The sequence below is a fragment of the Saccopteryx leptura genome, chromosome 7 (assembly GCF_036850995.1).
Source record: "Saccopteryx leptura isolate mSacLep1 chromosome 7, mSacLep1_pri_phased_curated, whole genome shotgun sequence".
NCBI classification, from domain to species: Eukaryota; Metazoa; Chordata; class Mammalia; order Chiroptera; family Emballonuridae; genus Saccopteryx; species Saccopteryx leptura.
Genome location: NC_089509.1, coordinates 82562844 through 82589193, shown reverse-complemented (window position 1 = coordinate 82589193; position 26350 = coordinate 82562844). Strand labels below are relative to the sequence as shown.

General features: G+C 38.2%; 1 protein-coding gene across 7 annotated transcripts in view; it reads right to left on the bottom strand.

The window, feature by feature from the left end:
- The window catches only part of HECW2 (HECT, C2 and WW domain containing E3 ubiquitin protein ligase 2), a 424054-nt gene that overhangs the window by 44167 nt on the left and 353537 nt on the right, over positions 1 to 26350 (bottom strand). For all 7 annotated transcript variants that reach the window (XM_066346627.1, XM_066346626.1, XM_066346625.1 and 4 more), the window contains 2 exons: positions 12226 to 12309; positions 7277 to 7386 (listed from right to left, as the gene is read on the bottom strand). In XM_066346627.1, coding sequence (XP_066202724.1) covers positions 7277 to 7386; positions 12226 to 12309 — 194 coding nt within the window. The remainder of the gene's footprint in view (positions 1 to 7276; positions 7387 to 12225; positions 12310 to 26350) is intronic.

The following is a 26350-nucleotide window of genomic DNA, read 5'->3' as shown; positions in this document are numbered from 1 at the left end:
CCCCAGACATATTACATCAGAATCTGTGGGTGTGGGACCCAGGCGTAAGTGTTTTATACTGCTCTCCAGATAACTCTGAAGTGCAGCCAAGGTTGAAAGCCATTATTCCCCACAAGGAGGTCCAATGTACCCAAAGAAACACCTGGGCAGCATCAGGGACCCACAGAGGGGCAATGCTTCCTGCGTACTTGAAAGGCATCATTTGCAACATGAGGAAAGATGATCTCCACAAGCACGAGTCTGCTCTTTTGGACGGCTAAGGGACAGGGCAGTGCCTCACAAGTCCACTCAGGGGTGCAGCAAAAAGCTGTCGAAGCTGCAGTCTGAGGAACTGCAGACTAGTAGACTCAGAGAGCAGCCGGATGAATCAATCTTCAAGAGCATGATCATGGACAGGGAAGAGAAAAAGGAACAAAGAACTCAATGAAAATCTTTCAAGGCTCAGAAGAAACATTCTTTAAGAGTTCATTATTTAAAAAGAAAACAAAACACATATTATACTACTGCTGCATAATGTGAGATGCTTAAAAGGATGTGGGAAATGCCATAAAGCATTCCATCAATATCAAGACAGACACTTAATAAAAATGAGCTCTGACTCCATTTATGCTCTAGGTAAAGTGATTTAATTATGAAGACTCCGGGGACAGACATTGTTAAATGCAATTTTTTTTTTTTTTTTTGCTAATAGTTCTATTATGAAAAAATCATTTGCACATTACTTCATGGTTTAAAAATTATAGTAAATTATGTTGTTGGCCCTTGTCAAACTTTTAATGCAAGTCAGGGGCAACTGCCAAGAAATTCCAGGGCAGGAACAATGTTACTTCCACCTTGGAAATTAAAAATGATCTTGGAAGATTAAGTTAATAGAACTGTATGGGAACCATAACTCCCAAGTGAAGTTCTACGATATAACATTCCTACAGAGAGAGCAATTTTATGGTCTTTATGGTCTTAAAAAAGGAAGTCAGATACAAAAAGGTCAATGTTATATTTAGGAAGTGATCAAAGGAACAGTGACTTCATAGGATAGTCAGGCGTTATGGTAATTATTTGCAGGAAAAAATTTCAGTAACAGCTATTAGGTCTTTTTTTTCCTTCACCCTTACTGGGCAGACATAAAGTACTTCCTTCCAGTGTCACACTATTTCTATTTACTGTTACAAAACTGCATCATCGTATATAAGCTAAAACATTCTCCCTGAGAAGATACTTTGGGTAATACTAGAAAAATCTCTGCATCAAACTTCTAAGAAGCCTGAATCTCTTTTGATTATTCTGGAAGAACCCAGACTGTTTTGATGACTAGCTCTCACTGTGCCCTGGGTGGGGATCGAGCTTACCACAACTCCATGTGGCTACTGGCCTCTACGCTGGGATGGCCGGAAGAGCTCACTGCTTTCCTGGTTCACTTTCTGGTGTGTGTGTGTGTGTGTGTGTGTGTGTGTGTGTGTAGAGAGATATGATATATATATTATATATAGATAGATATCTATGACATATATATATATATATCTAAAACATTTTAAAACATTCTCTGTTAGTGAATGAGAATGAACTAGCAAGCACTGCAATAATTTCTGGACTACTCGTCTCTGGAATACAGCTCCACAATGGAAAGTGAGGGGAAACACCTCCAGTACAGCCGGCACTGAGCACAGGCCCGCCAGCAGGACAGGCCCTCAGGCCCCTGGCTGAGCTTGCTTGTGCTTTCCTGTACCTGCTATTAATTTTAAACAACCACCTTGACAGTGTGATTTTTCAGACCACGGCAAATTAGAGGCACTTTATTAAGAAGGGAAAGTGGGAGGACATGCCAGTGACAGGTACTCCTGACGGCTTAGGGCGGGGGGGGGGGGGGGGGGGGGCAGGGCCGACTAACAGCAGCAGCAAAATACAAATTCCTCTTTATTGCTTATTGCGACAGAGAGAGTATTTGGCTCTCCTTCCGTTTCTAGAATCACAGCTGCCCCCATTCCCACATACTCAGGGAGGATCCTTCATTTGAACCATCTGGTTCCTAGATCGTCTCTGTGGGGCTGAGAAAGAGACAGGATAGAACTATTTCTAAAAACAAGAATGGAGCTACTTTGGGGACTGTGGCGAAGATGGGGGAAGGGAGAGGGAGGAAGGAAGGAAGGAAGAGGAGGGAGGGAAAGAAAAGAAAAGAAAAAAAAGAAAGAAGAAAGGGAGGGGAGGGGAGGAGTGGGGAGGGAAGGGAAGAGAAAAGAAAGGAGGGAGAGAGACAGAGGATCTGGAAAGAACAGGAGAGGAGATAAGCAGCACCTAAGATGCTAAGACTTTGGGAAGAGAGGAAAAGAGGACCCTTAAGGTGACGTACTATGTGTTAGAAATAATCCCCCCTCGAATCCCGCCCCTCAGGACGACCTTAAGGAAAGACCGGTGTGGTTCTCCACACTGTCTGGTCTGTTTTTCACTTGTTAAGTGTAACTGGGGGGGTCCTACTGCCCCCAAACCATGAAATAGCCTCAATGCACTCACACTCCGGTTAAATGCAAAATTCACACGAGTGAGTCAGTGCATCTCCAATAATATTAGTTAAATTAGGTATTTACTGCATTCAGATTCCTAGAAATGTACAACTATAAAAGGTCCTTAAGTCATCTTCTGGGTCCCATATTTGACAGAGTAAACCATATGGTGTTTGGAAAGATCTTTTCTTTCTGGCACAGCTAAGGTTGGGATTGGCATTATAACGGTCCTAGAAAAACAAACCTGCACATTCCAAAATTTCGACAAGTTTTAGGTGAGCACTCTCACAGCTGCAAAGAGCAGTGAGCCAAAGTTTCCAAAGCACCTCTCTCTCTCTCTCTCTCTCTCTCTCTCTCTCTCTCTCTCTCTCTTCTAGATTTGAAATGACATGCAAATGTGCTTGGAATGAGGAAAAGTGTGGAAAATCTACCAGGTTCCTAGATGTTCTGAAAAAAAGATCATTAAAATTTATTATTGGAATAATTTACACAATGTTATTCCCACACTACTAAAAGGGGAGAAATTCTAGTCACAAGAAGGAGTATCAGACAACTTTTAAAAATCTCTTTGAAATGTTTTCACTAAAACTTTAGGGAAACCGGTAGAAGGAGAGGCTATTTGACTCAAAGAAACAGAAGAACGCTCGCCCGGGCGCACGCAGCCCGCTGGCCAGCCCTGCCCTCCTCGCGCCATGTGGAATGAGTTAGTCACTTCCACTGATATCAGGCAGTACATCCCCATTTTAAGATCAAATAAAGCCCACTGAAACAGAGTAGGCCAAAAATATAGAGATAATTCTTCTCGAAAATTAAAACCACCACAAACACTGCTAGCAATTTAGATATATTTGGGTTCTACATGTCTTTGGAAAATAACTAAATCTGCTCGCAGGGTGCCTTCTGCTGCCACCAGGGGTTACTTGCGTGCATTAGTGACGCCAAAGGAAAAGAGCGACACTAGGATGTTCACCCTCGTCTCAGAGGACGCTCGGCTAGTGGCCACAGCACGTGCATGCATTAGTGACGCTAAAGGAGAAGAGCGACACTAGTCTAGGATGTTCACCCTCGTCTCAGAGGACGCGCAGCCAGTGGCCACAGCACTTGCGTGCATTAGTGACGCCAAAGGAGAAGAGCGACACTAGTCTAGGATGTTCACCCTCGTCTCAGAGGACGCTCGGCCAGTGGCCACAGCACGTGCCTTTGGGGGGCTCCAAAGGGCCAGATTGCAGGATCTGCCTTTTTCTCGGGGAGGAAGGGCCCCAGAAAAGGCCTGGAAAGGAGAACCTTGATTGGAATCAGTAATAATCCACTCAGCTTCACCTCTTTAACCATAAAGCATCTGGTAAGGCAGGGGTCGGGAAACTTTTTGGCTGAGAGAGCCATGAATGCCACTTTTTTTTTTTTTTTTTTTGTATTTTTCTGAAGCTGGAAACGGGGAGAGACAGTCAGACAGACTCCCGCATGCGCCCGACCGGGATCCACCCAGCACGCCCACCAGGGGGCGATGCTCTGCCCATCCGGGCGTCGCTCTGTTGCGATCAGAGCCACTCTAGTGCCTGGGGCGGAGGCCAAATGTAATTCCGTGAGAGCCATACAACAACCCGTGTATGTTATGCATTAGCCAATAAAAATTTGGTGTTGTCCCAGACCATAGCTGTGATTGGCTCCAGCCACCCGCAACCATGAACATGAGCAGTAGGAAATGAATGGATTGTAATATGAGAAAGTTTTATATTTTAAAGGTTATTATTTTTTTTATAAAAGATTTGTCTGCGGGCCAATGCAGCCATCAAAAGAGCCACATCTGGTTCGGGAGCCATAGGTTCCCGACCCCTGCTGGTAAAGGGACAACCCATTTAAACTTCACCAGAAGTTCCAGCTAAGATAAAGACCAGTCAGAATGATTAAATATCTAGGCATCCAGCTTTGCAACTCAGGCAGAAATGTATTCCTGTATTCCAGTTATTAATGGTTCAGATCTTGGCAAATGATACTTTTCAACATCCTAGTTCCAAAAAAAAGAAGAAAAAAAGGAATAAATTGACATATACTGGATGCACTGTATATTGTTCTCCAGCAAGGTATTCTCCAAACAACATAGGAGGTGATTACTATTATTCTCATTTTACAGCAAAGAAATTCAAGTTCAGGGAAGGAAGCAAATTGCCCTAAATCACAAACAGTTGATGAAGACTAAGGCCCGCTGTAAATTATATCAGATTTCCCTCTACACCTCGGCATCAAACTTCTAAGTAACATTTAAACTTACCTGTAGCCTCATATACTTATTTATGTCTTTCCAGCTTGTATCATGAAAACAGGTGTCCCTCCTTTGTTCCAATGCCGACCTGTGCTTTTGCCTCCAGTGTCCTGCCTGCCCATGGGCTTGTGCTGTTGACTGCTGCTGCTTTGGCCCATTGAGGAAGCCGTTTTCTTTCCCCCCACATTGTTGTTGACCTCTGCACACACACATGCTCAAATTCCCCATCCTAGAACCCCTTCCTTAACTCTTCTTCTCTTTCTAACTACTGTACTATTTTTCTTTCCTTTCACAATTCATGAGAAAAATACTTCTTTCATTCTTTTCATACTCTGTGAAAGGAATACTGTGCACACCTGGCTTCCACTTGACACAATCTATCATTCTATAACTGGTCCCGTTCCAGTTTGTGACCTGTTCACGGAAACCGCTCTGGCAAAGGCCATATGTAATTATATGATTTTCCAGTGTAATGGCCTCTTCTCAGGCTGCGTCCTTCTTGCATCCTTTGAAAATTTGGCCTTGGTCACCACTCCCTCCTCCCTGTAACCCAGCTTCCCCGAAAAGACTTTTCCTAATTCTCTTCCAAAATCCACTGGCTCTCTTTCCTTCATTTGCTTCTCTATCTCAACCCACCCCTTAAGTCCTGGAGTTCCTCAGGTTACCACCCTCCATTTTCTCTTCTTCCCATGGACTTGTCTTCCGCAGTCCCTCTGATCTATACTCTGGGCCTCACTGCCACCAGTGTCCCTCTGTTCCTAGCCACCAACCTCTCCTGAGCTCCAGGACTGTCTTTTCCAGTAGTGCTTGGATATCTCTAAAGATTCCTCAACAAAACAGGTCCCAAACCAAACTCATTTTCCCCTTCCCTCCAGTCTAACCTTTCCCCTTTCTTGGTAGTGTTACCATCTGTCTGGTAATCTAACTGGTGAGGCCCTCAGCATCTACCCTACTAGGACTCAAAGTCCTGGAATCTCTATATCTTACAGATCTTTTGAATTAATTCCCTTTTTTTCCATTACTACTAGTCCAACCCTTTAGCATGTCACCTGGGTTAATACAACAGCTTTCCAAATAGTTTCTCTGACTCTAGCCTCTCATCTTCTAATTCATCCTCTGTATTGCCACCAAACTTTTACAAAGGTAAAATATGCTAGTCCTCTGTTTGCAAATTGTTAGTGGTTCCACATGGACTACAAAATAAGGCATCAATGACCAACTGGCCCTTGTCTATCTTTCCAATCTGAGCTTTGAGAACTTGCCTTCACTTGTATCTATTAATTTGCTCTAAACCACTTTCATGATTCATTGGCTTAGCTTATTATGCTCCTCATTTACCTAGAATGCCCTTCTTCCTTTGGTCCACCTAGTAAATTTTTATTCATTATTCTTCAAGGCTTCCCTTCATACCTGTTATCTTCATCTTTACCTAAACACCCCACTCCTAGCCTTAAAGGAAGAATGGTTCCCACATCTGTGTTCCCATATATCTCTTCAATAAAGGACTAACCACAGAGCTTTACAGAGTCATTTGTTGACTCACTGGCCTACTATGAATCCTTCAAAGGAAGAGAGTATATTATTCATCTTTGTAGCACCAAGGTTTAGTTCAGTGCTTGGATCAGAGATGGATGCTCAATAAATCTGTGTTAAATGAACAAATTAATCGACCTTTTCCTGTTTGTGGTATTCAGTTAGGCTGTGGCTTCATTATCATAACAGTATGTGAAAACACATGTTATATATCAAAGAACATAGAGCAGCTTTTAGTGATACATATGGAGTTTGGATTTCTATTAAAGCAGTTTTAAATTCTGATAGCCATGAAAGTGTGAACAATACATTGTCTATAATGAGGATAAATGCAGCAAATGTTCTGTCAACACCATGACTGCTTTCCTTTGAAAAATACTCATTTGCTAAGCTGCGTTTTCTATCATTCATTCACTCATTCCTCATTTACCACATACCTCTTTCAAAAAGAATTTGCAGTGAAAATTTTTCATTTGTTTCATCAACCACATGTTCTATCCGCCCATGTGTCTTTAGTCTTCCTGTCTAGCGCAGGCAGTGACTACTACAGGGAAAACTATCCAACTCCACTCCACTGACCCATTTTAATTCTGTATTATTTCTTGAGTGTAGAAATTTCTTTCTATTATTCATTGAATCAGTCTCCTAACTAGAACTTTTTAAATCCAAAATATTAACATAGTATATTGTGCCCTAACCTTTTCCAAGGTATATTAGGCACTAGATAATAAAAATAAATTCTATATCCGAGTATATCAGATTACTAACCTTTATCTTCCTATTCGGAATGTCATTATCTTCCTATCAAAGTGAATCCCCATGGAAACAAGCCAGTTTTAAAATACAGAAAGTGCCACAAAATATGTCCCTGTGCTAACACTAAAAGATGCACCGAACGTGTTCCTTTGCTGTCCTTTATGAAGAACAGAACATCTGACTTTAGGGCTCACTCCTCAGAGAAGTCACTGTGAGCTGCAGGTGGACTCACCTGGCGAGTTCTGGGGAGAGGACACAGGGGAGCCACGTGGGGACTGACAGTAGCTGGGGTGGAGTAAGGCATGTGGAGGCACATAAGACATTATCTCTTCTTCAAATAGACTGGGGAAAAACAAGAAACAAAATGTGTACTTTAGCCAAGGAGGTGGGGAAAAGTCCTGTTTCCGCAATGAGTAAGGCAGTCGATCTCTCATTCCGACCCATTCCATCCGAGGTCCAGCCCACATCCCAAAGGGAGCGCTGTCCCTTTTCTCTGCTGGTGATTCTTGGGACAGACTGGCTGGCTGTTGCCGCTTCTGTGAAACCTGTGCTTACGCGTCTGTTTTCCTAGCAACTCTGGACAACATAATTCCTGTTTTGCCACTTTAATATGTGAGTTTTAGTTTACATGTTTATTTGAAATAGTACCTGGGTTTTTAAATTGGGGAATAAGATTCAAACACGACAGACATTTACTGAGGACCCATAATGTATACACAAAGTATGTTCTATATCCTCATTACCAGAAATAGACAGCCGAGTCTCAGACTTCAAACTTCAGATTTTAACGGAGAGTTAAAAGCAAAATAAAACAAAACGCCTCTTGAATAATTAGCTCCCTCGTTTGCTCTGGCTTTATAATGTTTTGTTTTGTTTTTAATGTGAGGGTTTTAATGTTAGGTTATTCAATCCAGTATTTTCTGTCACTAACAGTCTTCTAAAAGATAGTAAGCAGGTATCTGATATCTTAGAATCCTGTAATATCATAAATATTATGATAATAAAAAGTAATATTGATTGCACTAAGCTCAAATATACAAACACTTAAAATAGAATTAAAACAAAAATAAAAGAAATTTTTAATTAAGAGGTGAAAGTAAGTTTACTTCAAACTTGGCCAAATCTAGGAACCTGTTTTCATTCAGAAAAAGTGGCAACAGTTTAGTCTTGTAGAGATTTCATAAAAAGATTCCCAAAGGCTATAGCACTGGTTCTGAACTGAGGCAATTCTGCCTTTCCCCCACATTGCCTGAGGACGTCTGGCAATGTCTGAGGACATTTTTGGTTGTCATACTGGGAGAGGGGGTGTTTTTGGTGTCTAGTGGGTAGAGGCCAGGATGCTAATTAACATTCTGATACGCACAGAGTAGCTCCCTGCAACAAAGGCATACCCAACCCACAATGTCAGTACTTCTGAGGCTGAGAAACCCTCGGTTATAGCAATGCAGTAATAACTTGATAAGTCTTGCGTTCTTCATTCATATGCACATGTCTGCTAGATTGACCATTGCAGCAAAAGCATTTTTAGACATGTTATTTTTAAAAGTCATCTTTCTATTTTTAAACTATAGAAGTCAGAAGATCTGGAAACAGAAGCAGTAAGTAATCATATTTTTTAATATCTGTTAAGACCCAAAACAGTAATTTCTCTTTTTCAATAAATCAGTAGCCATTGGAATAAAGTGAATTTAAGATTAATTGCTAAGGAAAAAGTCCCATGTGATAGTTGGTACCACAAAGATCCAGAAACTTACAGCTAAATTAATTGTAGAATAGTAATTAGGACCCTCTCGTTAGACATCTACACCTGTATCCCAGTATTAATAAGTATTACCAATATTACTTTTACTTCAGACAAACACACATACATACTTATAGAACAGTAATACACATAAAAGTGTATACATAAACCTGCATGCGTGCAGGTATGTATATGAAGGGCCTTTTGTTCTTCTCTATCATGACTTTCACAGGTATCCTTCCTTCCACAGTTTTATATTTTGCAACATGTACATAAAGGTAAACAACATACAGTTTTGCCTAATGCATTGCTAAAAATTACAATAGCTATATGTACATAGCATTCTTGAACATTTTTTTTTGTTTAACATATATAAATATTTCCGATATCTATCTATGTTGATACATAAGAATATAGTTTAGGCCCTGGCTGGCTGGCTCAGTGGTAGACTGTCAGTGTCTGCAATTCCTGGGTTCGATTCCCAGCCAGGGCACACAGGAGAAGTGCCCATCTGCTTCTCCACCCTTCACCCTCTCCCTTTTCTTTCTCTCTCTCTTCCCTTCCTGCAGCTAAGGCTCCATTGAAGCAAAGTTGGCCCAGGCACTGAGGATGGCTCCATGGCCTCCACCTCAGATACTAGAATGGCTCCAGTTGCTATGGAGCAATGCCCCAGATGGGCCGAGTATCACCCCGTAGGGGGCTTGCCTACTGGATCCCAGTTGGGTGCATGTAGGAGTCTGTCTCTCTACTACCCCACTTCTCACTTCAGAAAAAATAAGAATATAGTTTACTGTTTTTATCTGCTATGATAAAAACAATATCATTTTATTTGTTCTGATCTCCTTTGACAAATACATATTTTCTCCCCACATTTGTGCTTTCATCAGTAATGAAGCAATAAACATCCTGTATATATCACCTTGTGTATATGTTAAAGTCTTAGTGTAAATATGGTATATATCTAAAATTAAAATTGCTCAGTCATAATCCAGATGCTTTTCAACTATATGGAACGTTGTCAAATTGTATTCTGAAGAGGTTCTAGAAATGGCAATTCCACAAAGTCCAGGCAATTTGAGGGTTCTTATTTCTCATTCGGTATTACCTATCAGGCTTTTTGATTTTTTAAAAATCTAATAGTGTGAAATAGCACCGATTATTTGAAATTGCATTTAATTGCCAGCATCTTTCCCTAAGTTTACTGGCTATTCCTGCTTCAGTATCTGTGGAATGCCTTCTTATCTTCTTTACCCATTTGTCTTTTCTCTTTTGGGTTTTCTTACTTTTAAGTTGATTTAAAGGCATTGTTTACATACTCATGTTGTCATTTTATGTGTTGTGAATACATTTTTCTGGTTTGTTACCTTTCTTTATGTCTTTACATGTGGTGTTTTTTATTATATAAATTTTAAAATTTGAATGTAGCCAAATTCATCAATAGTTTCCTATATAAACTCTAATAGAAGTACATTTTTATACGATTTGAGTTAGTGAAAGAATACATGGATTAGAATAATCAATAACAAATGCAATAAGGTCATTTCAGAATTCTTGCGTTTTATAATACCTATATTGGAAAATACCCTTACATAAGTTTTTTTTTAATTGAATACTTTCCTAGAGCTATATCATCTCTACAGTGGAGCTTATTTGTAATCAAATCAAGTCCTTTTGTACCAAGTATGATTTCTTTTATTAAAAAATAAACAAAGTATAAAAATAGGTACAAAAACAGTCTTCCCCTATGTTTGCAACAAATCCATTGCTTGAGTTTGTAGTCACCGATTCAAATGACTCAAGCTCTTAAGTGAAATAAAAAATAAAGTATTGAAGGTATCCCTAAAAGTTTCAATAATCACTAAATATTACTTATTAAGCATGCAAATGTAATACACTATGTCACTGTGTACAATTATTAATGAATACATTTCGTCATCCAAATGAAGTTAAGTCTAGAACTGAATAGCATCATTTCTATTATAATACATAATTATAGAACTATTATATATGTGAATTTCTCATGCTTTTTCAAAGGACCATTTACTTCAGAAAACATGCTTATTTCCCCAAATGGGAGAAAATATAGTCTTGTTCTTATATTTGTATAAATATGTATACATATATCAGGTTTGAAATACTTTTAAATTTCACCACATAACACATACAAACTCACACAAACTATGGTGTTTACCAAAGTACAAATGTTCTAAGCTGTATTGTAACTTAAAATATTTAGGGCCATACCATCTAAAGATTATTTAACTAAGGGAATATGAATTATAATTATGATTTCTGTTTTGCAATTATTTTTGTTTTATACTAATATCAAAGCAGAATTCATTAGTTTATATGAAAAACCCTAGATTTCTAGAATGAAGTGAAAGAATCATATCCTAGCCAGAGTTTTATAACAAAACTTACTGTTTATTACCAACCAAACTATGGCAGAAACATCATACTCCATATTAATTGACCAACTGCCTTCCTGGCCATCTTGTGTACTATGATATATCCTATTTCCAGATCCAGCTCAGTACACCATAGTCGAGGGTCACCCCCTAGACTGAAAGGAACCCCTTCTCCCATAGGTCTTATTCAGAATCAAGTGAAATGAAGTCTTTATGGAAAGTGAATACATATGTTTGAATTATGCTCCAAATAGCCAGTAAAGGAAAGTAATTTTTTGGCTTTAATTTTTAAAATATGGCAGCCAGCAAGTACACAGTTAGAAATGGTTAGGATTAAGATCATGATGAACAATGTGAATGAGATTGTTAGCACTTTAGGAGAAATAAAACATTGTCTGATATGGGTCAGCATGACTTTCCCTTTAATTCTGTAGAGGTTACAGTGGTGAGGTGTCCCAACCACTGGGTAGAGCAAAGCATTATTTTACTCTGGCATGCTGCATTTGAAAGATAATATTAAAAATGAAAAAGGCTTTTGAAAACTTGCTATTTTTCCTTCCAAACTACTCTAAAATTTAAAACCAAGGCTGATCTAAACATCAGTGAAGAAAATACAATTGGTTAATTTTATGAAGGGCTATAAAATGTGAGTACCACTGACCAAACTTCAACTTGATCTGATTTCTCAAACCTAAATTGTCAAAACCATAACATAAATAAATAGTATTAAATCAGCAAAAATGGACAAAGCACCATTTTGAGCAAAAAAATTGAAAGAAAAGATAAACATGACCTCGTCTACTCTGAAGGGGTGAGCTGTGTACACCCCTCTGTTCCGTTCTGTGAGAGGAGATGTGATCCGAAATAAGTGACCACTAAACCAGCACCCACGTTTTCAACACGAGTGTTCCATAGGTCTTCAAGAATAAAGGGGATCTTTTTTAGGCTACCAATATTGTCATATTCTTTTCAAAATGCTCCATAATATCTGATAACAGGAAACTTTCTAATTTAAGAACGGGTGTTACATACCTCAGCAACATCACAAGGTCTGCATCGCTTGAAAGACGCACCAATCCTGGGGTCCCTTCAGTTCGGATAAATTGGATCTTCTCCCTATTCAAGGAAAGAAACAGTTCACAATATATGTAGATTTTTGGGGACATAACTCAGTGCTTTTGGCATCATTGTTAAAATAATGGTCACAGCATTTTGGAGGTCCCTATTATGTGGCAACTATTGTGTGATATCCTAGCCATAAACATCCAAGACAGATATGGTCTTGCCTTCAAGAATAACCTCAGGAGCATCAGTACTCCCCAGTCCTAATGCTGGGAAAAGATTCTTTTATTGCCTTTGACTTTGCTGTTCAAGTTCTACTACAAGTAGTAGTTTCATTCAACCAGTAACACTCAGTTTCCATTGCGAGTTGTGGTTTGGATCTAAGGAACAGTCTCTAGATCACTCAGGTTGATTCCCTGTTATTCCAAACAGTGAGTGTCATTTAGGGACAGTCATTTATTTTCCTGAGGGTATACCTTTAAATTGTGTGTGATGAACACATTCTTACTTGGAAGTAGATAGTATCTATGCATTATATACTCAATATAAAAGCATGAGGCTCTTTCAAATAAGTGAAAATTTGAAACACTTTCAGTTACTATAGCCAGTGAAGGAGATAGTGTGTGTACCTGTGTAAATGTATATACACTTATACAAACACAGAAAACACAACGTCAGCTATTTCTACTATTATTTTATTATAGATATATGTGATAACACCAGTTATTTTTGTTTAATGAGTCATGTTACTATTCTCAATTCTTTTATATGCATATAATTTTAATAGAATTTTTCCTAGTTGCTTTCTGTGATTTACACCATACTACTTTAGAGCATACCATGTTATTTTTTATGAGATAAGGAAAAAAAATAAGAACATAAATTATGGCACTTTTGAAAGCATTACATTTGATAGGAACATAGGGGCCAATATAAGTGTGCAATTTTACTTTAAGTACTAATAACAATGTATTTGGATTCCTGCATTCTATAAAATAGCAGGTATTTATTTAAATATTTATTTAGATATAAGAATTTATTTAGCCTGAATAGGTAGCCTGAACAGGTGGTGGCACAGAGGATAGAGCGTATACCTGGGATGCTGAGGACCCAGGTTTGAAACCCCAAGGTCGCTGGATTGAGCACAGGCTCACCAGCTTGAGCACGGGATTGCTGGCTTGAGCATGGAGTCATAGACATGACCCCATGATTGCTGGATTGAGCCCAAAGGTCGCTGGCTTGAAGCTCAAGGTCACTGGATTGAGCAAGAGGTAATTGGCTTAGCTGAAACCCCCTGGTCAAGGCATGCATGAGAAAGCAATCAATGAACAACTAAGGTGCTGCAACTATGAGCTGAAGCTTCTCATTTCTCACCCGCCGGTCTGTCCTCTCTTTCGCTAATAATAATAATAATAATAATAATAATAATAATAATAATATTAAACTTAGATTTAGTTCTTATCTACAGAACATTTTGTTTTTTTGTTTACTATTTTCATAAAGTTTCACTGTATTTTATATATACAAATTTAAAATTTTCTTCTTGATTACTTATAGGCTTGAAAGCAATGAGGTGGAAGGCAAGGTTTAATTGTTGAGATAAAAAATTCTTTAATGCACAGAAAAGTGAATTGACTTTCTCTCAACTATACAGCTTGCTAAAAGTAATAAACAGAGTTCAATTCTTAGCTTCTCCTGGCTAGGACCATGTTATATAATATGTTAGAAAACTAATCCTTAGTACTGCCAGTTCTTTTTTTTTCAGTCCTTTATTGCCATATATATATATATATATATATATATATATATATATATATATATGGCAATATACACACACACACACACACACACACACACACACACATATATATAATGACTGGCAGCCATGTATGTAAAGAAAGGCCAGCCTCTCTGCTTAAAGTTATTTCAGTTTGAAGGCTAGAACCAATCAGAACACTTCCTCTCAAGTTTTAAAATCACATGTCTGAAGTACAGGATGAAAAAACCAAGGCCCATTACCTGGTGAATGATTTTTTGATAGGAGATATAATAGTTAGTTTAAAAGGGTAAAGGGGGACAAATACAGTGTGTCCGTAAAGTCATGGTGCACTTTTGACCGGTCACAGGAAAGCAACAAAAGACGATAGAAATGTGAAATCTGCACCAAATAAAAGGAAAACCCTCCCAGTTTCTGTAGGATGATGTGGCAGCATGTGCGCATGCGCAGATGATGATGTAACACCGTATATACAGTGGAGCAGCCCACGGCCATGCCAGTCGAGATATGGACAGTACAGAGGAAACTTCAGTGTGTTCTGTGGCTCGCTAAATTTGAATCCGTGACCAAAGTGCAACATGAATATCGGCGTGTTTATAATGAAGCACCACCACATAGGAATAACATTACTCGGTGGGATAAGCAGTTGAAGGAAACCGGCAGTTTGGTGGAGAAACCCCGTTCTGGTAGGCCATCAGTCAGTGACGAGTCTGTAGAGGCTATATGGGATAGCTACCTAAGGAGCCCTAAAAAAATCTGTGTGTGAGCCCACATCGAACTGCACTGAATAGGTATGAAACTGGGAGAGGTTTCCTTTTATTTGGTGCAGATTTCACATTTCTATCGTTTTTGTTGCTTTCCTGTGACCGGTCAAAAATGCACCATGACTTTACGAACACACTGTATATGGTGATGGAAAATGACTTGACTTTGGATGATGGGCTGACAATGCAATCAATATAGTTCAAATGCTATAGAGCTGTTCACCTGAAACCTACGTACTCTTATTGATCAATATCACCCCATTAAATTTAATTTCTAAATAAAAAAAAAACTAAATAAATAAAGAGCTAACTAGGCCCTGGCTCAGTGGGAGAGCATCGGCCCAGCATGTGGATGTCCTGGGTTTGATTCCTAGTCAGGGCACACAGGAGAAGTGACCATCTGCTTCTCCACTCTTCCCTCTCTCTTTTTTCTCTCTCTCTCTCTCTCCCCCCTCCCACAGCCATGGCTCAATTGGCTAGAGCAAGTTGGCCAGGGTCACTGAGGATGGCTCTGGTGGCCTCTACCTCAGGTGCTAAAAGTATCTCAGTTGCCAAGCAACGGAGAAACACTCCAGACGGGCAGAGCATCACCCCACAGGCACATGCAGGAATATATCTCTCTGCCTCCCCTGCTCTCCCTTAATTAAAAAAAAAAAAAAAAAGATAAAACTTAAAGAAAAGTTATCTTGGAAAAAAAATAAACAATAACCTAAAGAAGTACTCCTCTAAGGGTCAGTAACATATTTTGATCTTGAAGGATCAAAATCTACCTTCAACAAATACACAGTTTATCTCCTTAGTCATCACAATGAATCAAGCAAACAGATCAAAACCAGAAAATAAACAAGTTGAGCACTCTCCTCCACTTCTCTGACTAGAGTTACACAGAGCGGGTGGAGTAATCACAGAGATCTCATGCTCTGGACTGTGGCTAGTATGTTTCCTGTGAATAAGGAAGAGATCAGAGCTTCCTGAGTCACAGGGATGACAGGGTGAGGAACGCAAAGGGAGAGACACCAAAGGAAATATGCCAGTTGGGAAAATTTTCATCATTTTCCAGATATTAACTATTAAGCCGTGAAGGTAATTGGTCTGATTCTTTAGCCAAAAACATACCAGAAGCAGGCTGAGACTAGTTTTCTACCAGGCCAGCTAATTTATCACAATAACAAGTAATGGGTCATATGCCTCCAAGACCAAGACACACTGGAGCATGTCATCTGAGGTACCTCATACCACTAAGGACTTTCTTACACTAATAGTCATTCATTCTTTCAGCCCAGATTTTCTGAAGGCCTACTATCTGAAAGGCACAGTATCACATACTAGGAATCCAATAGATGGTAAGACACACAGTTTCTCAAAGACTTCAGGGCACAGTGGAAGAGAAACACTCAATCGGCAATCCTAGTACAACATGAAAATATTTAAATAGTTACTTCACCGAACTGAAATCTTTTTAGGCCTTATACTCACTCCTAACAAGTCCTTTCTAAAGTCTTTTAATGTAGAAACAAAGGTGGCATTGGTCCAGAGAAGAGCTCAAGGCTGAGTATGAGACAGAAGTGAGCAGACATACTCAGAAATGTCACCAATCTTTTCTGAGAAATGAAAAAAAAAAAAGGGAACTACTTCTTTGTTATCAGATCAGGATTTCTTAAACTGGTGTCCTTCTCCACTAGAAATCTACAGACAAAATCTTGAGTTCTGAGAGAATTCAAAAATTTTGTTTTCACTTTGATGATCAAAATGCTAATACAGAGGTAAGCATATTTTAGATAATCTGGAAGACATTTATGACTGAACATTGCCACTTGACTTTGGCTCTCTTGTTTGCATTTACAAGGAGTTGGTGCCAAGTGATCAGAGATAAACTTCAAAGTGTCAGTGCCAGGCCCTGTTTGGGCAGGGCCTTAATGCTATCTAAATATGGGAGCAATAATCCTTGTCTGCTGCTTACTCACAATTCTTTTACCAATTAAAACACAAAACTTTTCTTTGGTAGTATTAATTTGCATAATGACAATGCCTGAAGTAAGACTAAGTAAATAATATCTAAGTTGCCACAGGCTAAAGAGAAAGCAAAATAAATGGGTTTGAAAAGTAAATTAAGCATTTATACTAAACACACCATAAAAGATATCATGATCCATTCTAAGAACAAAAGTTTTACAACAGTTTACAAATAGAAAAGTGGCATACAAGCATCACAGGGTACATGTAATGACATATTTTCTCTTCTGCACTGTATTTAGGGGTACACTACTGAATGAATTGGCTCATCAAAACAGTGAATCAGTAGACAAAAATAAGGTATTTGTTAAGAAGGAAAAATGACCACGATAATGCCACCAAAGCATGTGAGGAACTATTAGATAACAAAATAAAAAAAAGTCAAAGACAACTAAAACAAAAAGCACAAATGTATCTTTCCACTGACAATGGTTTCTATTTAGGTGATCAGGCCTCCGAGAAACAAAATCTTCTCACATTAATATAATTAATTCAAATGTTATTGACTTTAAGTACTTACTTAATTTATACGTCTTTTGGTTATATGGTTTATAAAAACTGTAAGGATAAAAAGTTTATTTATATTTGCACACATTTATATTTCATTAAAATAAAAGTGGTTAATGTCAACACTGGATCTACAATATTTCTTTTCCTTTTAGAATTGGAAATAACAGATCTGTCTCCTAACAAATTTCCATGAGTTCTCTCAGTATCTAAAATAAACATAACAAGTTTGAGAAATACTGTTAGAGATATACATGACTTTTATTAGGGGGGCATTTGAAAGTTATATTAATATATTGATCCAATTTTATTTTATAAAGTTACTGAGTTAGAAGGATCCTGTGGCAGTCCTCTAATTTCTTTCTTCACTGCCTGCACCTTATGAAAAAATCCTATCCAACTGTAATGGCTTATAATGAGGGTTAAGGTTACATTCAAATATCATTTTATCATTTGAACCTCTCTGCATGGATATGCTTCTCTCTGTGTGCCCTGTGGAGTACATTCCAGCACTTCCTCCATCCTACTTTCTTACAGGGTCACTCAGTAACAACTTAAGTTCCTACTGAAACATGAGTTTCTTGAGGGCAAAGCCCTTCCTTCCTCCTTTACCTTTCTGTTCCCCAAGTACCTACCACTATTTCGTGCACACAGGCATGCTCAGTAGAATATAAACCAGGCACAAGATCAGTTTAAAGCCAAAGTAATAGATCTGACTCAGCAATTTTCCCTGAGTCCACTCAGTGTTTGAAAGAAACTATCCTGCTATCATTTTTTGCTGTGGCAGATAAAAAGGAAAATCAGAAAGTTGACATCAGATTATTAACTAAAATAGAATCCACTGAAGAAAGTGAAAAAACTGGGAAAGATGCAATCTCTTAAAAAGAAAACTCAAGAAGTTGTAAGAAGCTAAACTGTACAGTAACAATCTCAGGAAAAAGTCACTGGCTATTACTGTCTCTCAGATGCCCGTAATATTTAGACTTTAAAACCACTTCCTCCAGCACATAGAATCACCCCAGAATATAAACCCTAAAAGATCATTTGAGGACAATAAACATAGTCTCAAGACCAGAATTCCCACAGAAAAAAACTCTCATCAAAACCAACCAACATTTTGTTGAAGTTAAAGAAGGGCACGTGATCAAAAACAATCAGAAGCAGCAATGCTTCTAAAACCACAAAACTCTGAACTGCAGACTGTGCACGTACATGGTTCCTGTAGACACAGTTCAGCAACTGTTAAAAAATACATTTGTTTTTAAAAACTCCCTGAAGGCAATTTTAGGGAAACCTTTATGGCTACTCTAATGGTGTAATGTCAAGAAAGGAAAATTGGTACTCATCATTTATCTACACTCTTAATTGCAGTCACAGGGTGTGTCTGACTTGAAGGATAGAGCCAAGCAGAAAAAGGATCAAGTTCTTTCTACTTCCATTATATAGGTTAGATTTGGAAATATTGGCCCATTGTGGTCACAGGATACTTATAGACCCAGAGAAGTGACATTAAGTAGCCATAAGTTTTAGAGTAAAAATTTGTTGTAAATGGATATAAATCAGTTCTTTGATAAGAATTTAAAGAGTTACTTAGAACTATCAGACAGGGAAACTAAGAGAACAATTTCATTTACAATTGCATTTTTAAAATACCTAGAAATACATGTTACCAAGGAGGAAAAGACCTGTGCTTGGAAAATAAACAGAAATTACAGAAAGAAATTGAAGATACAAACAAATGGAAGCAAACAATATGCTCATGGATAGGAAGAATTAACATCATTAAAATGTTCATATTACCCCAAGTAATCTATACAGTCAGTGCAATCCCTGTCAAAACACCAATGGCATTTTTCATAGATTTAGAACAAATAATCCAAAAAGGTATATGAAACCACAAAAGACCCTGAATGGCCACAGCAATCTTGAGAAAGTAGAACAAAGTTGGAAGTATCATGTTACCTGATATCAAACTATACTACAAGGCCATAGTAAACAAAACAGAATGGCACTGGCACAAAAACAGACACATAAATCATTGGAATACAATAGAGTCCAGAAATAAATCCACACCTATATGGTCAATTACTGTATGACAAAAGAAGCAAGAACATACAATGGGGTAAAGATGGTCTATTCCATAAGTGATGTTGGAGAAATTGGACAGATACATGCAAAAAGAAAAAGAAAACTAGACTACCTTCTTACAACATGCACAAGAATAATTTCAAAATGGACTAAAGACTTAAATGTAAGACCTGAAATGATAAAAATCCTAGAAGAAAACATAAGACAGTAAATCCTCTGACATTTATCTAAGCAATATATTTTCTAATATATCTCCTTGGGCAAGGGAAACAAACAAAAAAATAAATAAACAAATGGGACCTCATCAAACAAAACGTTTTGGCCCAGCAAAGGAAATGGTCAACAAAATGAAAAGACAACTCACTGAACTGGAGAACATATTTGTCAATGATACACCTGATAATGGGTTAAGATCCAAAATTTATAAAAAACTCAGACAACTCAACATCAAAGAAACCCGAACAATCCAATTAAAAAATGGGCAGATGAACTCAATAGACACTTCTCCAAAGAGGACATACAAATAGCCAATAGACATATGAAAAGATGCTCAGTGTTGGGAATCATCAGAAAAATGCAAATTAAAACAACAATGAGATATCACCTCACAGCTGTCAGAATGGCTGTCATCAATAAATCAACAAACAACAAGTGTTGGTGAGGATGTGGAGAAAAGGGAACCCTCCTGTACTGTTTTCCTGGGAATGCAGAACTGTGCAGTCACTAGAAAAAACAGTATAAAGGATCCTCAAAAAATTAAATTTGGATCTGCCTTATAACCCAGTGATTCCACTTTTGGGTATATATCCAGAGAAACCCAAAACACTACTGAAATAATATATGCACACCTGTGTTCACTGCAACGTTATTTATTATAGTCAAGCTATGGAAACAACCCAACTGTCCATCAATAGATGAGTGGATAAAGAAGAGGTGGTACATATAAACAGTGGAATATTACTAGGCCATAAAAAATGAAATCTTACCATTTGTGACATCATGGATGGACTGAAAGGGTATTATTATACTAAGTGAAGTACGTACCGTAAATCAGTCAGAGAAAGACAAATACTATATATTTTTATTTATATATGGAATCTAAAGAACAAAATCACTAACTGTCAAAATAAAAATAGACTCACAGATACGGAGAGCAGACCGATGGTCTCCAGAGGGGAAGGAGGCTGGGGGCATAGGTGAAGACACTGACAGGATTAAGAGGTAAGATGGCTAGTTACAGCATAGTCACAAGATAAGTGTGGCATAGGTAATACAGTCAATAACATCCTAATAACTATGTAGTGTGGCAGGTGGGTGCCTGAAATTTCTGGGGGAACTCTTGTAAAGTATATGTCTATACTAAGCTGTATACCTGAAACTATACAAAATAAAATTTAATGTCAACTATAATTAAAAATAAAATTTTTTAAAAGTTACTTAACGCCTTGCTTGTTTCCTCAATTTGAAATAAGCATAGTTATAGCACCTGCCTCAAAGGGCTGTCAAAAGGATTAAATTAATGAATGCAAATAAAATAGGTAGCATGCAACCTATTTCATGGCTATTGTGTATATTATTAGATAGGCCTCATAATTATTTATTCCTTTTTCAATAAACGGTATGGTTTACTGAAAACAGAATGAAATTAGATACCGTGTATCTGACTCCTTTTTCTGTTTCTGGCAAGTTGTTTTAATCATGCTGTTGGTTTTAGTTAATTCCTACAAATATCTTATTGAGTACTTTAATAAAATACAGTAGACAAGATACTGGCCTCTTTATAAAACTGAAATAATGGTGTATCAAAGAGACCATGCATGTGAAGGCTTTACATTTCTCATAATTCAGTAGAAAGTGAGAAACTTTATTCTCAGTAAAGAAAAGCCATTTTGCACTCTAAAAAAGAGTTTAGCTATTACACACAAAAGAATCTGGTTATAAGACACTTTACCTTAGGCTTCTATTGTAAGAGCTTAAACCCCATGTCCTTCATTATTCTGAGGAACTACTACTATCTAGGATATATTAGAATGTATAATTAGAGAATTTAATTTTCTTATAAATCGTACTTCTTTACTGTGAGTTTGATAGCAGGTGCTTTTTAACCTTTCAGTTAAAACAATTCAGGAATTGAAACTTTTTTTATCTACCTGTAGCCTTATTTCAAATAACTATACATATTTAAAAACAAACAAGTGAGCCTCACCAGGTGGTGGCACAGTGGATAGAGAATCGAATAGGGACACAGAGGACCCAGGTTTGAAACCCCAAGGTGGCTGGCTTGAGCATGGGCTCATCTGGCTTGAGTGCGGGCTTACCAGCTTGGGCACGGGGTCACTGGCTTGAGCATGGGATTATAGACATGACCCCATGGTCGCTAGCTTGAGACCAAAGGTCACTGGCTTGAAGCCCAAGGTCACTGGCTTGAAGTCCAAGGTTGCTGGTTTGAGCAAGAGGTCACTCGCTCTGCTGTAGCCCCCCTGGGTCAAGGCACATATGAGAAAGCAATCATTGAACAACTAAGGTGCCACAATGAAGAATTGATGCTTCTCATCTCTCCCCTTCCTGTCTGTCCCTAGCTGTCCCCCTCTCTCTCTGTCTCTGTCAAAAACAAACAAATAAGAATTGGTTAATGTGAAGCAATTAGAATGGACAAGCCAGTAAGAAGCATGAAATGAAAGAGATGAGGTTATGATAGTATTTTCTAAACAGTGATATAAAATGTCAAGGCAAGGGAAGAAAACCTCAAAGTACCAATTTTTTGGAAAGCAGTACTATAAAAACTAGTGGTTTCCAACATCTTGGCAATCATTATTTAGAAGATTTAGAAAAAAGAAGTCCACCTACAACAGAAACAAAAATATAAAATACTTTGAAAAACCTAGACAAGAAACATTGAGTTCTTAAACAGGAAAATGTTACTGTAAGAAACAAAAGGGTTCAATACATAGAAAAGTGTTATAGAAGAAAAAATAGAAAACTAAAATTAAATATATAAATTGTATCCAAAGTAAAAATAAAAAACAATCCCATGAAAATCCCAATGTATTTTAAAAGCTGAGAACATCATCTCAATATTCAAAATAATGCTGTCCAGCCATAATGGTGGCATAGGTAGGTGCGGTACTTGCATCCTCCCACAACCACATCAAAGGTCAACTAGATTACAGGACAATCATCAACTGCCTGAGGTATAGCTGAGTGGAAGTTCTACAGCTGAGGATATGGACAGGCAGCCACATCAAGGCTGACAAAGACCAGGCTGGTCTCACAATCATGTGCAGGGGATAAAAATGGGGAGGGATACCTTGGCTGCAGAGGTCCCCCCTGAGGAATGAGGGATCCCAGCCCCACCCTTTACCCCAGCCCAGGGTTCCAATGCCAGGAAGAGAAGTTCCCATAACTCTGGCTATAAAAACCAGTGGGGATTGTGGCGGAGAGAAATGGGGGGCCGCTAAAGTTCCAGGTAGTTCCTCTTGGAGGGCCCGTGCACAGACTTACTCAGACTCAAATGCTCTGAACTCCAATGCTGGGAAACAGGTACATAGAAGAAGGAACTGAAGTGTCTGGCACCAGAGCAAGAGCTAGAGGGGCAGCTTTCCCCCAAATGGAATTGCAAGCAGAGAACATTGCTCCTTTTCTGAGCTCTTCCCCCACAAGGTCAGCAGGCAGCCGCCATATCGGAAACTTCATCAACCTGGCTCACACTGCTTGCCTCACCCTGCTGATTTCCTGAGACCCTCCCTGCCTCACCAACTTCTGGGCTCACCCAAGCTGTTTCCAGTGGCTTTTATATATGAATGGCCTATCTGGGCTCATGTTTCAGACTTTCCTAAAATCTCTCAAACAAGCAGCATCTGTCCTCAGTGTACCCTGTGCCTTTTGCTAAGTGGCCCCAGGCCCAACATTAGCAGAAACTGGTCTTGGTTCTCAGCTTGACCTTTCCTAGGTACCTCCAAGCCCAGCACAAGTAGCAGCCATCTGCAGATTGCTTTGTAACTCATGCTGGGTGGGCCCAGGCAGAACACAGGCAGTAGCTGATCTTGGCCTTAACTTCCTGAGAGAACCTAGAGCCAGTGCTCCCGGTGGACAGCTTCAGACCGTGTTGAAATACCACCCAACCACCGCCATAACTGACACACTCAAGAGGCGGACTGAGTGGGCACCAGAGCCCTGCTGAAGTAAGTCCTGTTTTGGGGGTGGGCCCCCGCACAGATGATTCTCTATGGTGGTTGCAGACAGTCCTTGCAGCTGATCAGCCTGGGAGTAAATTCCTCCCATTGATGTGCCAACAGCAATCAAACCTCAACTCCAACAGAAGCCCACCTGGGGACGGGTGGGGGTGCTTGAATGACTGAGGAGACTGTGCCACTGGACCCTGCCGAACTTCTCTACCCAGCCTGGATATGCAGCAGCTCTACCTAATACACAAAAGCAAACACAGGGAGGCTGCCAAAATAAGACAAAGAAACAATGTCCCAAATGAAAGAGCAGAATAAAACTCTAGAAAAAGCACTAAACAAAATGGAGACAAGCAATTTACTAGATACAGAGTTCAAAACACTGATTATTATTAGATCAAGGAATTTAAGAGAAGTGTAGATGAACTCAGAACTTCAATGGCCTAAGAAAGAACATGGGAAGCATAAAAAAAGAAGCAGGCAGAAATGAATAATATAATATCTGGAATGAGTGAAATAAATCAGAAAAGGCTAAGAACTATATGATTTAAATCAGATGTGAGATATAAAACTGAGATTTATGGACATGGACAAAAGTGAAGTGGTGAGGGGAGTCAAGGGGCCACACAGTGGTGATGAAAAGTGACTTGACTTTGGGTAATGGGCACACAACACAAATGTAAACAGTTCACCTGCTGTGGAGATGCAGATCTGGAACCGATGTGTCCTGAGGACCAACGTCACCCTACGAAGTTTAATTCCTAAATTTAACAAATGTTTACATAAAAAATAAAAAAGAATAATTTACAGGAAATCAACAGAAGAGCAGATGAAGCTGAGAATCCAAACAGTGATTTGAAATATAAGGAAGCAAAACTACCCAATTAGAACAGCAAAAAGGAAAAAAGAATCCGAAAAATAAGAATAGTGTAAGGAGCCTCTGGGGCAACTTCAAGCATACCAACATTCACATCATGGGGGTGCCATAAAGTGAGACAGCAAGAAATGGAAAACTTCTTTAACCTGGTTAAGAAAATAGACACACAAGTCCAGGAAGTGCCGAGTCCCAAACAAGATGAACCCAAAGAGACGCACACCAAGACACATCATAATTAAAATGCAAAAGGTTAAAAACAAAGAGGGGATCTTAAAAGCAGCAAGAGAAAAGCAGTTAGGTGCCTAAAAGGAAGCTCCCATAAGACTGTCAGCTGATTTTCAACAGAAACTCTGTAGGCCAGAAGAAATTGACAAGAAATATTCAAAACGATGAAAAGTAAAGACGTACAACCAAGATTACTCTACCCAACAATTCTATCATTTAGAATTGAAGGTCATATAAAGAGCTTCACAGACAGGAAAAAGCTAAAGGAGTTCATCACCACCAAACCAGTATTACATGAGGGTGAAGAAGAAGAAAAGATGAAAGAAGAAGAAGAAGAAGGAGAACAGGAAGAAGATAAGATTAAAAAAATGTCAACAATAAAATAGCAATAAATACACATCTATCAACAAATGAATCTGGAAAACAAAATAATTGAACAAGCAGAACAGCAACAGACTCACAGGTGCAGACAACACTTTGATGATTGCCAGATGGGCGGAGATTTGGAGGGCTGGGTAAAAAACTTGAAAGGATAAAAAGTACAAATTGGTAGTAGCAGAACAGTCACAGGGATGTAAAGTACAGCATAGGGAATATAGTCAATAATATTATAATAACTATGTATAGTGCCAAATGGGTATGAGATTTATTGGATGATCACTTGGTAAGCTATATGATGTTTAATCACTGGGGAATACACCTGAAACTAATATAATATAGTATGTTAACTGTAATTGAAAGATAAAAAGAATGATTTTAAAAAAAGAGCTGTAACAAATAATAAAAATAATGCTATATGCCGTAGAAATTTAGCCAGGTTTTCAAAATAAATTGTTATGCTATCATTTCCTGAGATCTAAAGTGATATATAAATTGTTGTATTAAAAAGATGAATTCTGTATCTTTATATATGTGATTTTTGCATAATAGAAGTATAATTATTTAATCTTTGGATAAATAGTTATATAAATATGGACATTAAGTGCCTATTAGATTAATTGGCTTACCAAATTTTCTCAAATACCCACTTTATGCAACATAAAATGTGAGGTCCTATGAGGATTAAAAAGGTGAATAAGATGTTGACCATGACTTCATGTATCTCGCACTTGATTTGGAATATAAATATATAAGAATTAATATGGTAGAAAAATACAGGATATTTTTAAACATTTTAAACATTGATGGTACTATTATGCCTTTTCTATTATAAATTGTAAAAGTCGGACACATAAGGCACCGGATTTTTAATACAATGACACCCTTATGGGTCTGCAAGAATGTCTGCAGTAAAATGTGTCCCAAGGAACTCATAGTGATAACTTATTCAATGGAATGTATTAATAGTATCCATTTGTATGTAGGACAATGTGTATGAAACATGGAAATTTCAAGTTTAGCTTAGTTAATTTTTCTGAAAACAGTTTCCATGACTATTTAAATCTACTGAGAGGAGAAAAAAAAATATATATATATATATACTGCTCACAAACTAATTTTTTGTGAATATTTTATCACTTCGTATTTATTTTGAAATATCCCCTAATTTTTGTGAGCAGTATACATTATTAAATAGAAAGCATGCATAGATTGTTTGCTTTGTGAGAAATGCTTCTGTTTCACTAATAACTTCTTAATTTATCTAAGGATATATGTTAAAAAG